Raw genomic sequence first — 14,583 nt, forward strand, 5'->3', positions numbered from 1 at the left:
TCTGGTGTGATGTAGGTTTCAGAAAAACATTTTCTTTATCGTGCCAACGTTTCGATCTTTATTGAGATCATCTTCAGGGCTCAGTGTTTGTCTTCTGTGTAATTGTGCCATTCTTGCATGTCGTGTTGAGAGTGCCATATGTGGGTATTACTTATTACACGGTATTAATTGTTTAAAAAAAAAAATTATTGTGCCCGATAAACAAAATTTTGGAATTAAAACCTTTTATTTTTCAAAATCTCTTAATTAACTTTTTCTTAAGTAAAGATAAAATAATTGAATTATTTAATCATTATTAAATTTGAATGCAATTTATAATAAAAATGCTAGGGAAAGTAAATATTATAAAATTGGCAATAACCCTATTCATTTATGAGCAGTTTAATGCAGAACGTGGGAAAAATCAGGTTAATTCTGATTCTTCTTTGTTTAATTGATCAGCCAAATAATATTAATCAATATGATCAAAGTTTGCTGTAATAGCTCTAACAACTAACATTGATCTTTTTAATTGTGTACATAATAGCAGAAGTTGGCCTTAGAGGTTTGAAAATTATCCCGCATTATGTATGAGACTGATTGCGTAACAGCAGATATAAGCAAATATAAGTCTTCTTATTTTAATATTACGAAAAGATCGAGTGCTCGCAGTTGGAAGGAAATGACAGTTTTTAGGGCTGAAAAAATACTTTTTCAATAAAGAAAAAGGCAGTTTAGTAAGGGAATACACGTAGATTTGTAATAGAAGAGGCGTTGTTAGCTGGAGGGGGTTTCCGAGGGTAATTTCAACGGTTAAGAACTTGCAACCTACCGTTAAGTCGGGAATGTTTGTGTTGTTTTGGACGTTGAGCGTCGGTCCCTGTGTAGCGTCTCTTTGTCGCCGACTCAACGATCCTCCGTGTAAATCTGTGTAACATTTTACGGTGAGTTTCGACAGTCTCAATATTTCGTTTTTGCCTCTTTTACTCTTGAACTACGCCGTTTTGTACTGCGTTTAGCCTCGGGGGCCGGGTTTCGCTGCGTTCGACGCGGCAAAGGCCCTTAACCTCAGCGGTTCGGAGGTACGCTTCGCTTCTATTAATAATTGTCGGGTCTCGCGGTTCTATTTTCAGGCCGAAAAGGAGGCTTTATTCGAATAAAAAAAACCACGTGGGTCTTTATTAATAAATTAAACCTGCCGATTGGAAGTTGTCCAGGAAGAAAAAAAAATTCCATAATAAACTAAAACAGAAACTAAAATCACAAGAAGATCCAGTTAAATAATATCAATAATAACAATAATTCAATTATTATATTTTTTTTTTTATTTGTTAAACTAGATATGGAGAGATCACGCTTGAGGAAATCGCCTTCGAGGTATGAAGCGGTTTTAAGGTCCAGGTCTAAGTCACGGTCTCAGAAGGAAGACAAGTCGGAGAAAACGAAGAAAAAGATTCCGTACAAGGAGAAGTCGCCTACCAGAAAATCTGAGAGGGTGGCTAGGAGTAATGCGAAGTCCAAGTCACCGTCAAAACCGTCAAAGGTGGCCAACGCACTCAAGAAAATTGAGCGTAAGAATCTATCTTTTTTTCTCTCCAAAATGTGTGTTAAATATTTAATATTTTAATCTGTGTTCGGTGGTGGATTTCAATCCCTGTGTAGCCTCTTGGAATTTTATTTGAGAATTTAATAAAAAAGTATCGTAAAATGGTCAATTTCTCTGTATGGCTATGAAGGAATCATAATATTATGATTTTTTTTTGTAATATTTAGCAACAAATTTAATAATTTGTGAGATCTCCTTGTGTTGACTGATCAGTAACAAGCTCAAAAAAAGGATTTAAGAGGGCAATTGTAATTTTTCAAATATAATTGTTACTGCATTTGGAAACAGAGTTAGTGTTAAAAAACAGGCAGCACTAGCTTCATTTGGTGATCTGTACAATCTGTCGAAAAAGAATTTTAAATTTCAAATTGTTACAGTATCTAGAACAAGTTTAATCCAACAGAAATACACAATACAAATTTATACAAATTTTTTATTTCTTACATGATCACGAATAATGTTATGTCCAAGTTGCTTGTAGTTAATGTGTCTTAATGATCTAATCAATTTTCTAAAATTTTGTTTTCGCTTAATTGTGATTATTGAGATACCAGAGCCACTGATCTGGCAATGTGACATCGAACAATTTCCCTCGAACAATAACCAACTCTGGCATAACAGAATTTTTTTAGTTTATAGGTTTGAGACCGTGGTAGTCGAGCAGTGAGCGTGAAATGCTCTCGGCTCGTAGACCTTGCAGCCATGGGCTCGATTTTCACTGTCTCCCTTAGAATTAACAGTAGTTATTCAGATATCGTGAGATGCGGTTGGGTGTGATGTAGGTTTCACAAAAATATTTTCTTTATCGTCCCAACGTTTCGATCTTTTATTGAGATCATCTTCAGGGCTCAAAGTGTTTGTCTTCTGTGTAATTGTGCCATCCTTGCGTGTCGTGTTGAGAGTGCTACGAGAAACGTTGGCACGATAAAGAAAATGTTTTTCTGAAACCTACATCACACCCGACCGCATCTCACGATATCTGAATAACTATCGATTAACGGTCACTAATCTCTACACACTTAGAATTAACTTTCATGTTACTCTTTCCCCAAAAGTATAATCTATACACACTACATAGAATCTGGCTAATACGTAAAAGCATAAGGCAAAAAAGAAAAATAAATAAACCAACAAATTCCGGATATTTACACTTGAAATACAATAGTGGACAAATAATTAGTGAATTAGCCCAAAGATATATATAAAATTAGAAAATATTGCATACATTTTGTTATTTTGAAATAGTCCAGAAAGATAAATGCTGTGATGGTTGGACCACAGAACCAATTTGATACCAGATTCACTACCCTGAGAAGGTGACAAATATCACAGTGAATCTGTACTCGCAACAATCCTGGCAAAAATACGCTTAACGTTCAATATTTTTACATGTACAATAAATTACATTTGTAAATATCTTAACCTAACTGAGTCATGATATATTCGATAAAGCCTGATTTGGATAAATCGTTAGTTGTACCTGAGCCATTGCCCCAATGGCTTTACAGGTCTATAAAAGCTGTAAAATGAATTTGACATTTCTATTACTGCTATATATGTTGTTTTATTATTAAATACATCAAGATAAAGAACAATTTAACAAGTACATTTATTCTAGCTAATAACTACCAAAGTTTGAACTTATTAAAATCAATATTAAAAAAAAAGTTTACTAGTTAGTTATTAAGAAAATTATTTAAAAAATATCCAATGAACATAAAGCAGTTATTCCTTATTTATGTTTATGTAACAACAATAAAAACACAATAATATATAATGAGATCATGCTGGATTTTTATGAGTATCAATTCTTACACTAGTGTTATAATTATATTAAAAATAAAATTATAGTAATGTATATTATTTTTTTATCCCAGCTCATTTCTCAACTCGACTCGTATTGCTAAACACTCATTAGATATTTATTTAGAAATCGTGAGATACGGTCTGGTGTAATGTAGGTTTCAGAAAAACATTTTCTTTATCGTGCCAACGTTTCGATCTTTATTGAGATCATCTTCAGGGCCTGGGATTTACAAACATTGTTTACATATAAAAATTACATTTTGGATGTGGAAAAGTGGATTTTTTCCCTTCGTCGGCTCTTTTCACCTCAAATAAGCCGATGCCTTATACAAAAATGTCTTTTCTATACCGACTTCCTTCCCCACTCCTTCAAAATCCAACGTATATAAACACAAAATAGCAAAATCTCACTGGCTGCGTCTCGACACGACACGCAAGAATGGCACAATTACACAGAAGGCAAACACTTTGAGTGAGTAGAAATACTTTGATTGAATATATAAAAAATATATTTTGCATTGTATAAATTCACTTTTCCACATCCAAAATGTAATTGTTATATGTAAACAATGTTTGTAAATCCCAGCCCTGAAGATGATCTCAATGAAGATCGAAACGTTGGCACGATAAAGAAAATGTTTTTCTGAAACCTACATCACACCAGACCGCATCTCACGATTTCTAAATAAATATCGACTAACCGTCATTAATCACCACACATTTCTACACTCATTAGATACTTACTAATACATAAATTCAATTTTTAAAAATTCTAATTCGTTCTTAACAATTGTTCATATTTTATTTGCTCCCCTTTGTCTTGCTTTGTTCTCTTTTACATGTTTATTTACCCAATATTTGTGTTTTTACCGTTATATTCTATTTTTTTTTTTTTAAATAACTTTTTCTCTCTTTCTTTATATATCTTGTATACTTGAAGCATCCTCAAATGCTGTCAAGGGAGGGGTCCAGTGAGATACTTTTTTTTTTGTATTGTATTGTACCTATATTTGAGAAATAAATTATTAATTTTTTTTTTTAAAGTAATTCGGGATTCTCTAACGCCTGACAGAAAAATGGTCGAAGAGGTCGTTCGAAGCAGTGTGCAAAAATTCGAGGAAGTTGCTACTGACATGATGACCTCAGTGAGGAAATTAACACGCAGTACGTTTAAAGACGAGGTGAATTATTAACTATTAACATTATGTTTATATCTTGATAAAGTGACGATTAATCTTTAAATAAATAAGATAACTTATCACCGGATCGTTATTTTTTGTTTTCATTTTCAAAATTTTCATAAGTATTGGGAACACTTCAGTTATTATTTTTTAATACAATATAGAAACTGAATAGTATTTTAAAAAATTGATTTTGATCCTGTTATAATTTTACTAAATATTGTGTATGCAAATGAAAATAATTGAACCCTTTATTATTATTAATAGGGGCATACTAATTTAAAAAAATTAATTTTCCAAACGATCCTCCCATATAATCTATATATCATAGTAAAATTGTAATAATATCAAAAATATTAAACCAAATTTTATTAATAGGTCAGGATTAATATTTTGGAGTGTTAGAATTCATTGAAATAATTTGATTTATGAAGCCAGTATTGTTGAAAATATTTATAAAAGAGATATTTAATTAATTTCAGTTTGAGAAAAATCAGAATGCCAAAGGACTCAAAGACAGTGACTCAGATGTGACAGTCCTGCCTGAGAACAATGTCAAAGAGACGAAAAAAACCACTCAAAATTACACCGGTTTTGTAAAGACTTTGCTCGCCCTTTTCATGATGTTCTTCTACCCTGCACTTGTTTTCTTGTCTTACGTCGGATGTGTTTCAGTAAATTTATATTTTCGATTAAAAAAAAATTAACTTTGTCAATTAATTTTATTAAATTGTTTTTAGGGAAATTGCTCACTTGTGCCAAACGTTACTTTCTCTCATGTTAAAGTCATTGACAAGGACGCTGCAGTTTGGTATACGGGTTTTCTGCTCAGTCAGTTTATTTTGGCAACTCTCCCCCTTGGATTTAAAAGTGATGGCACAGTCATACGAGGAACCCGTTTGATGTATAGGAACAATGGTTTGTATTATGTACAGTTTAAAAATATATTTGTACAAAAACCATGTATTGAATTTTGTATATTTTAGTATATGTACCACCGAAATACCCACACACGTTAGTTAATGTATTTGTTCAAAACAACATAACAATATTAGTCTGATTGTTCAAAATTATAACAAATTGCTAGTGTAAAAATAAAATATATCAAAGTGGGCTGGATAATGTTAATTTAATGCTTGTATTCAGTAGTTCTTTTAGATAAAAATGCTTGTACAAAAATTAACGAGACCTAGATTCATTTAGCCATAACTAAGCATTTTATGGATCTTGCGGATATAAGCAATGACAAGAGCTCTTTCCATTTTTTGCATTTCCCTAAAATAAAAAACATCCCAAATTTTATCAATTAACATGCTGTTTTGTCAAATGTTAAAGTAAATAATTGATTATAATAGGGGAAAAATATCCAGTTCGTCTGGAATCACTGCTAGGATTTAGTAATAAGAGAAGATTATAAATTTATTTATTTATTTTGGAGCAAATTATTTAGAATTTGACATTCTCTTAGGATAAACCTGCGAATTGAGTTCAAAATAAATGTCTAGGTTGAAATAATCCTAAGAGTAGATCCTAAATGAATAATTTTTATTTTTTTTTGTAAATTAATTTTTTTAACTTTTTTTTTAGGAATTGGAACTTTATTTGTGACCCTTGGTGTTTTCACTGCTATCTACTATTACACTTCGTTCCCTCTTACCAAACTGCTAGACAAGTCAGTCCCGTTTCTCTTTATGGCGACAGTCTATGCAGTCTTTTTAAGTGTGGTTTTATATGTCAAATCCGTATACCAGAAAGTTGTCAGGAACCCATTGGGCAATACGGGCTATTTCGTCTACGATTTTTGGACGGGTGGAGAAGTCAACCCTCGTGTTGGCCCTCTTGATTTTAAGACTGTTGTTTTAAGGACATCGTTTGTAACTTTGGTATGTTAAAATAATAATTTTTTTGTGCGGTGTATAACTTATTTATGTGTATTTACAGGTTTTATTGAATTGTCTGTTTGCTTTGAAAGAAGTAGAAAGTGTAGCAAGGCCGAGCGAGTTTTCAGTTCCGCTGATGGTAGTTTGCGCCTTTCAGGTTCTGTTTGCCTTAGATTTCTTAATGTTTGAAAACTCCTTTTTATCAACTTACACAGTCACACAAGAAGGAACTGGATATTTTTTTCTTATTTGGCGTTCCATTTTACCTTTTTGGCTTGCTCTCCTGCCTAAATATTTACAAACGGTCGAGTGAGTCTTTTCTCAACTAATTAAATTTTAATATAATGATTTTTTTAATTTTATTTATTTTTTAAGGGTTTTTAATAATTTCTACGTCGTGATGGCTGCCTCTCTGATGTATTTAGTCGGATACATTGTTTATAGAGTGAGCTCTGAACAGAAGGCAAAATTCCTCAAACACCACAGAGTGGATAAACTCCAGGGTAAGTGAGACTTGACAATTAAGCACAATTTCCCACAAAACGAACCAGTTAGATGATAGGCCAGAAATGATACTTTCCAGAGGGCATTGACCTCCAACTCGATTACTAGGGCCACTCCATTTGTCTACCAACCACTTCACTATCATTTTAACATCAAACAGATTTCACAATTACATTTTTTATTTGCAGGAGCAAATATTAAATTTTAGGATCAATTGCAAACATGGATTTTCAAATAGATATATTCACAAAAGAGAAAAAAATTGTCCAATTAAAAATGCCTTTAATTTTTGATATAAGTTTGTGTTAGATTTGTAAGTTAATCTATGCTCCGTTTATTAAAATAAATCAAACAAAATACAGTAGTTAAAAATAAATAGAAACTTCTCTGCCGTAAAATTTTAGATCAAGGTCCATTCTTCGTAACTAATCTTAGGGTCTTCTAGTTTCTAAGAAAGAAGAAAAACTGTGGGTATCTGAATTGGTCTGTATAAGAACTTTCATTCCAACTCAAGAAAAACTTGCAGATATCCACTGAATTTAGTGCAATGCTTTTGAACTGAAAATAATCTTAATAATATCTAATATCTCTATAATATTTTAAAAAAGTTTTAACTTTGTGTGTGTGTGAGAGAGAGAGACAGAGAGAGAGAGAGAGAGAGAGAGAGAGAGAGAGAGAGTGGGAGTGAGAGAAAGGGACCTATACGATTTTGATGGAGAACGGGAAAAAGATAGGGAGAGGGTAAATGAAATATTTTAATAGAATTTTTCACATTTATCAGTATTTTTTGTAATTCTATTAAAGTTTAAACTTTAAGAAACCATGTCAATTATGTATTGTTGGACAAAGGAACGGTTTTTTCCCCTACAAAATAAGCCTAATTTGAAATTTGTAAAAAAAAAAAAAATACTATTAGTACTTATTTTAATTCGGAAGTTAGCTAGTTTATGCTTTTTGTTCAGATTAAAATTGTGAAAGATTTTCTCCGAGGACTGTATTTTTTTTACATGTTAAGTAAACAGCTATTTAATACCAATTGAATTAAAAAAATGCTAAAAATGAATTACGATTCTCAAAGTTATGGAAGTTTTTATCATAAGATCTCTCCATCTTTTTTCATGCTGAGCCTCTAGGCAACAATGAAAACATATGTTTAAAATGTATCATTGATAATTACAAAAAAAGAAACATTCGGATTTGCCTCCTGCAGAACTTAAAAGCAGGATATATAGTTATGCCGTTAAGAAATTTATGCATAGGACACGGTTTGCGTAATGGGACCCGTTTGATATTAAGAAAAATTCATAAGACGATACTTCACTGCGAAATAAAAAGGGAGATATGTGCATATCCTTCCATATATTTTGACACGAGATGCCCTTTCTTTTGAAATGATAGCAATTCCCAGTTTATTTAGCATATGCTATGACCATAAATAAATAACAAGTTTTGAGAAAATAGGTTTGAAAATTCAAAAAAACAGAATAGAAAATAGACTGTTATTTGTAGCCCTGTCGTGGTGAATCACCAAGATCGGCATTAAAGTAGAATGCAAAGTAAAAGAAAAAATAGAAAATATTGTTTTTGATGAAGCTTTGGAATAGCGTACAAGTTATTTTTTCTAGCAAGCTTTCCAAAAATTGGAAGGTGTGGAAGTTTTTGAGTTTATTTACTTGAAGTTGCTCTTTTTTACTTATTTTAAAAAAAAAAAAAAAAAAAAAAAAAAGGTGGGGCCACCTGCTAGCTTTTATGGTACGGATGAGTGAGAAATGAAAAAACAGTGTGGCAAAATGACCTGGGCTTGGCAAGCGAAGGGAGTAAAGGCACCTAGTAATTGAATTTAAAAAAAAAGTGCATATTTATTTTCACTCACAAAAACTCTGGATCAAAATATGTCTTGAAGAAGGCAAATAGCAAAAAAAATGGGGGGCGTTGGTGGCCGCAAGGTTTAGTCTTTGACACGGCGCTCATCACTTTAAGGCCCCGGGTTCGAATCCAGCGACCCTGCATTCAAACCCGAAATACTTACAAATGGGCTTTTTTTTCAAAAACAACGGCACCCTGAGGGTTTATATGATCTCTGCTGTTGCGAACCCTCGTAAAAAAAAAAAAAAAAAAAATAGAAGAAGGCAAATTGAGTTGTTACTGCCTAGCTTTACATCTATTTTACAGCCATTATCAGGGTAAAACAATCTTAAATATGTCTACAGGTTGACATAGTTAAGTTTTTTACAGGTGATCTAAAAATAAATAAGTTAATCCGTAAACATTTAAGATTGTATTGCTCTGATGATGACCTTAAGTAGGCTGGAAGTTTGGCAGTTACAACAGAATTTGCTTTTTTCTTCAAGGCCATACCTCGATCCAGAGACATCGAGAGTGAAAAAAAAGTTGATACTTCTAATACTGGAAGCATATTTATTTTGATGTTTGTTTCTCTGAAGCCAGGTCTTCTTGAAAGGTTCTAATAAAAGTGAATAAATTAGTTAATAGTTTAAAAGTTAGTTTGACCAGTACAAGAAGAAGGGACTTGATTGAATTGTGACAAACTTTTAAATTGTCAATGAATTTTAACTAAGGACATCCACTAAATTAGCTAGTGTACCATCACTCCAGACATTTTACTGTTATTAATTAAACATATTATTTCAGATATTGTCCAGGAGAGAAGATTCGGTTCAAATCTTTTCAGAGGCGGCCTCTGGGGATTTGTAAGGCACCCGAACTATACCGGTTTTCTCCTCATGCAAATGGCATGGGGCTTATTGTGCGGAGGCGTCACCCAGTTTCATTGGGTTCCGTTTGTCATTCCACTCTTCGCCATATTCGAGCATCTGTATCAAGTCACTCGTGTAGAAGAGAGAAGCTTTGTACAACACCCGACTGCCTGGGTGACTTATACGATGATGGTCAAGAGCCGGTTAATACCTCGTGTGTTTTAACTTTTTTTTTTTTTTTTTGTGTAAGCATGTTTGAATTTTCACCCTCCCAAGTACCTAATATCATTATCCCGTTACCACTTTTGCTCAGTTTTTTATTATTTTTTTTTTTAATTTTTAAAAGTAAAAAAATATCTTTAAAGGTAATTGATTTTTGAGTAGAAAATTTTTAAATACTATAAAAGACAAAATTAAGGTAATGTATATACCTGAAACAATGTACAATAATTTGATTTAAATAGTCTGTACTTATTGAAAAAAATTTAAAAAAATATAATGATGTATATAAGCATTGTACAAATAAGAAGATATTAGTAACTTTTATTTTAACTATATATATTTTTTTAGATAAATAACGAAAATTCTTGCAATATTTTTTGTTTAATTTTCTTCGTAAATTCAATTTTCTTTCTTTGCATTTATATCTATTTACCAAACTACAGAATTAAAAGTATTATTTAATATATTTACTGTGAGTATAAGTGTGTAATGTTTAGTGACCGTTAAATAACGATTATTTGGAGATCTTGAGATACGGAACATTTTATATATAAAAATGTCAGGTAAGATTGATTTAAAAAAAAATGCAAAGAAAGAACTTAGAATTTTTGTAAAAAAAATCACAAAATTTATCGACTCAGCTTTAGCAAAATTACTATAAATCTTTAGTTTGAGGACTTTTTAAATTATTATACTACATACTGAGATTTGACGTTTGGTTTTAACAAAGTTTAGATGTACTTTTTTTTGTTTATCCCTTCATTTTGCAGTTTTGTGAACATGGTGTTTCTAGTGTTAAAATTTAAGCTTGTATAATAAATAATGATTTGGAATAGCTTTCCAAAAACAATAATTAACGTTCTTGATCTCATCGGGGTAGATATTTTCATGTTATCGCCTTTTTATTTTAATATATATAAAATTATATTGTAAAATAATGGATGGTGGTTTTACTTCACTCTGCTGTTTCATTCTTTTTAACTGTGCAAAAAAATAAAATTTTAGAACATAAGTGGTACATTTACTGTAGCATGTTAGTAATTTTTTAATGTCTGTACAAAAAAAAGTATATTTGAAACATGATCTATTTTAACTTGACTACATAATATGTATTTTTTAAGTAAACAGACCAATATGAAAGCAGGATGTTCAGTACGTTTTATTTATACATCCTGCTATAATTTTTGTTCTATGTGTAAAAGGTGCTGTTTGGAAATATGTATCTTTACATGTAAAAAAATTTGAAAGATAAAAAAAGACCAACAACAAGATTTAAAGTTTCATAATTAAAATTATTATACAAATTCTTTAAGATATTTTAAAACTTGTAAATAATCATGATTGTTTTAAACTGAAATGTTTAAACTAAAGTTGTTGTCAGCGTTGATCTCAACTGTATTATAAAGGCATAAATAAAGCGGATAAAATCTTATGGAATTGAAAATTTCAGCCAAAATGTACACAAATTTTTAAATTAAAATGCACGTTTTAAGTTAACAAATAAACATTAACAAATAAATATTTAGGAACTGTAACTTGAGTAATTAAAATGTAGCGTAGTGAATTTTTTGTTTTTAATTTTTTAAGCATATTTTATTTGTAAATTGTAATCAATTTTGAATTTTGTAATTCAGACGTAAAAGAAAATTTCTTCAAATAAAAACATCACAAAGCCTGCGAGAAAATTATTGTAAACAACAATCACCAATATAGTCATATCTTATGATATTTTACTATATCAATTATTTCAGCCGTCGATGGAGAAAAAATCTGCAATATTAATCATTACAATTTTGTGTTTGATTTAGAAGTATTTCAATACTCCAAGTCGAATCAATCCTAGCAACTGAAATGGATACTAAAGTACACATTTGCCACGATGGTCTAGCGGTTCTGGGTTTGAATATTGGTAGAGCCCATGGTTATTTTAAGTTGATAATGATACGAAAAATGAAGTATTGTAAAGGGGTTTTACAGCCAATGGTTGACGGTTTGACAGACAGCTAACTCCTGCATGACAGGAATTACTTTTCAATTCAATCCTAGCTTGTAAAAATGTAAAAAAAAGACAGTCAAAATCATTCAAAATTCATTCTCATTCTAGTAGTATTTGACAAATTTTTTGGTTGTTTACTTTGTAAAAGGACAATTATTTTTTAAAAGTAAATAATAAATTGAAACTAAAATAATTCATATAATATGTGAATATGTAGGCAACAAACTCGGTTTCTTAACAACCTCATAATTTGCATCTTCTTGTAAATCATCGATATAATCATCCATGCCTTTCTGCGGGGTGCATTCTTTCTGTGATATTAACTTGTTTCTCACAGGCTCTGTCTTTATCGGACCGATCGGTCTCCTAACATATTTTTTGTCCTCTTTAAGCATACAAATGAAATTCGCAGGTGCCACTCTCAACTCAAACTGGCCCACTTCATTCATCAGAATATGAGGGATTTTTTTCCTGAGGCGTTCGCTCAGATACATCTTTTCATTCATCTGCGGAGGTATTGACGAGCTACTAGGCGGCATCTTGACCGACAATTTATTAATATCTGTTTTAGCCGGGCTCACAAGATTTTCCTTGATTTCAGTCTGCGTCTTCGCGTTCCGATGTAATTGCCTCCTTCTGAAACCAGGTCCATGGCGTTGGCAAGGAACCTGAATTTTTTCACAAAAACTCTCCTTGTAATATTTTTTAGCTAATTTTATATAATTTGGACTCTTTTTTTCCTTCTTTGGTGCCTCATCAGCTTCTTTTTCAACAGGAGCTTCTTCTTCTTCTTTGGTAGTAACAGTTGCATCCTGAATCTCTATATTAGGACACTCATGCTGAAGTCCGTTTCTTTTCTTACACTGACATTTGTAAATAATATTTCTTGTGTTTACCAATGCCTGTTGGTCTTCTTCAGGCTAGAGTAAAATAGAAGGAAAATTTTCAATTTTTATAAGAGTATTTTTATTTAATTCAAAGACGTACCTCATCTCTTGGAGAAGAGTCTTTTTCATCAGCCTGATTGTCTTTGTTTTCTTGAGTTTGTTCATCGCACAGAACTGATTCATATACTACATCATTGTATTTGTGCCTTACTACTTTCTTTTTTTTATCAAGCCATTCTTTCACTTCACTAAAATATTAAATTACAAGCTATTATAGCATAATATTAGTCTATATGCTGAAATTTATAAAATAGTAACTAAGTCTTGGCAAAATTATATTTGCTTTTTTAAAAAAAAAAAGTAAATGTAAGTTAAATACTGGTTCAATATTTGACAAAAACTTGGCACAAATTGATTTCTTACCTACGACTTTTATGCGACAACATGTTTCGGATATTTTTCAACTCTGTCAATAGGTTGACTCGTTCGCAGTTATGGTCTAGATCAACAATTTCTATCAGACTTTTGGCCCGACTGGTGCTGTCGCGTTCATTGTTGCTTTTCAGCTTTGCTATTGGCTTATAAGCCATTTTTGTCGATTTTCTCCTTTAATGCCAAAACTCAAAAGATAAAAATGATTTCTGATATAATTAATTATTATCTTATAATTCTTTAAAAAAATAGTTATGCTGGCTTGTCTCTTTTTATAATCGCATTTATGTATTTATTATACTTATACAATAATTTCTTATTCATACTATAATTTTTTGTAATTTACACTAAAATGTAGACTTTAAAAGTAGAAATGTAGGCTGGAAAAAAACACATGATTTATTTATGATTTTTTAGATTATTTATTCTAAATTGTTTTAAATACAGAAAATGTGAGTTTGCAGATAATTTATAAAACCAATACGGTATTTTTTACACCGTCACTGGAACACACTGATGCTTCGGCCAATGATGGCTCTTCTTGGATGGATTTGGATCTTGGTCTCACAGGTTCCACCACAAACTTTCTAGCAAGAGTTTCCTTGCATTCAGCCATTTTCTCTTTGAAAGCGATTTCAACATCCACCTGGTTTGGGTCCGAAGTCCCCCCTTCTTCGATCTTCAAACTGTCGATCAAACCATCGACGCATTCACCAGAATATTCGATCAGTGGTTCTTTACACTTGCAAAAATCTTCGATGTTGGTTTGCGTCTCTCTCTCATTGACAAGCACTTTCCTCACGTACGTACCGTCGTGTCTAAAGCACGGTTTGAAGAAGAGATCCTTGCAGTAGTAGTGTGTGTAGTTTTTCCGCCCTTCCCGGATGAACTTTTCACACCGTTCTTTCTTTTCTTTCTGGCGTTTGAGACGGTTTTGACGCAAAGTCTCTGGGCAAGGGACGATCTTTGGTCTGCTGATCACAACTGGCGGGGGCGGAGGCTCGCCGAGTCCACTAGGCAAGCAGGTTGGAATGGGACGCGTCATGCAATGCAAGCCCCCTTTGCATCCCAACTTTGGACAGTCGTCCTGCAAGCCATTTCTTCTCAAGCACTGACATAAACCTACTAAATCTCCTGCTAAAAGCTGAACATGAGGTGGAGGCATAGGTAACGCATTCTAAAAAAAATTTATAAAATAAAACCAATAACAAAAAAAATTCTTGCATGATTTTTAGCAAATATACAATGCTTTTTAATAAAGTACTAATCAAAACTGCATAAAACTTTTACTCTAAATAGTTAATTAATTAAAAAATATACCAATGGATGTTTCTTCGGATCGAACTTGGTATATGCTGGAACCCATTCTGAAA

General features: G+C 31.9%; 1 protein-coding gene across 3 annotated transcripts; it reads left to right on the plus strand.

Moving 5' to 3' along the window:
- Positions 1-819: 819 nt before the first annotated feature.
- On the plus strand, positions 820-11,568 carry LOC106666353 (delta(14)-sterol reductase). 3 transcript variants are annotated; one of them, XM_014393487.2, is made up of 9 exons: positions 820-923; positions 1,320-1,550; positions 4,436-4,572; positions 5,055-5,246; positions 5,313-5,490; positions 6,160-6,455; positions 6,514-6,761; positions 6,828-6,955; positions 9,609-11,568. In XM_014393487.2, the coding sequence occupies exons 2-9, from the start codon at positions 1,322-1,324 to the stop codon at positions 9,896-9,898; spliced, it is 1,698 nt and encodes a 565-aa protein (XP_014248973.1). In that variant the 5' UTR covers positions 820-923; positions 1,320-1,321; the 3' UTR covers positions 9,899-11,568. The 3 variants fall into 3 exon arrangements, with proteins under 3 accessions (XP_014248973.1, XP_024083605.1, XP_024083604.1); XM_024227837.1 differs by lacking the exon at positions 820-923 and adding an exon at positions 938-1,061; XM_024227836.1 differs by lacking the exon at positions 820-923 and adding an exon at positions 1,085-1,254.
- The last annotated feature ends 3,015 nt before the right edge of the window (positions 11,569-14,583 follow it).

This window comes from Cimex lectularius, unplaced genomic scaffold (genome assembly GCF_000648675.2).
Source record: "Cimex lectularius strain Harlan isolate CLEC.00 unplaced genomic scaffold, Clec_2.1 scaffold62, whole genome shotgun sequence".
Taxonomy (NCBI): Eukaryota; Metazoa; Arthropoda; class Insecta; order Hemiptera; family Cimicidae; genus Cimex; species Cimex lectularius.

Excerpts from the sequence above, each read along its gene's own strand:
- LOC106666353 (XM_014393487.2), top strand. The coding sequence starts at position 1,322 with ATGGAGAGATCACGCTTGAGGAAATCGCCTTCGAGGTATGAAGCGGTT. Across the intron at positions 5,491-6,159 it reads TTTGATGTATAGGAACAATG|GAATTGGAACTTTATTTGTG; the intron begins GTTTGTATTATG and ends CTTTTTTTTTAG. Across the intron at positions 6,956-9,608 it reads CAGAGTGGATAAACTCCAGG|ATATTGTCCAGGAGAGAAGA; the intron begins GTAAGTGAGACT and ends ATATTATTTCAG.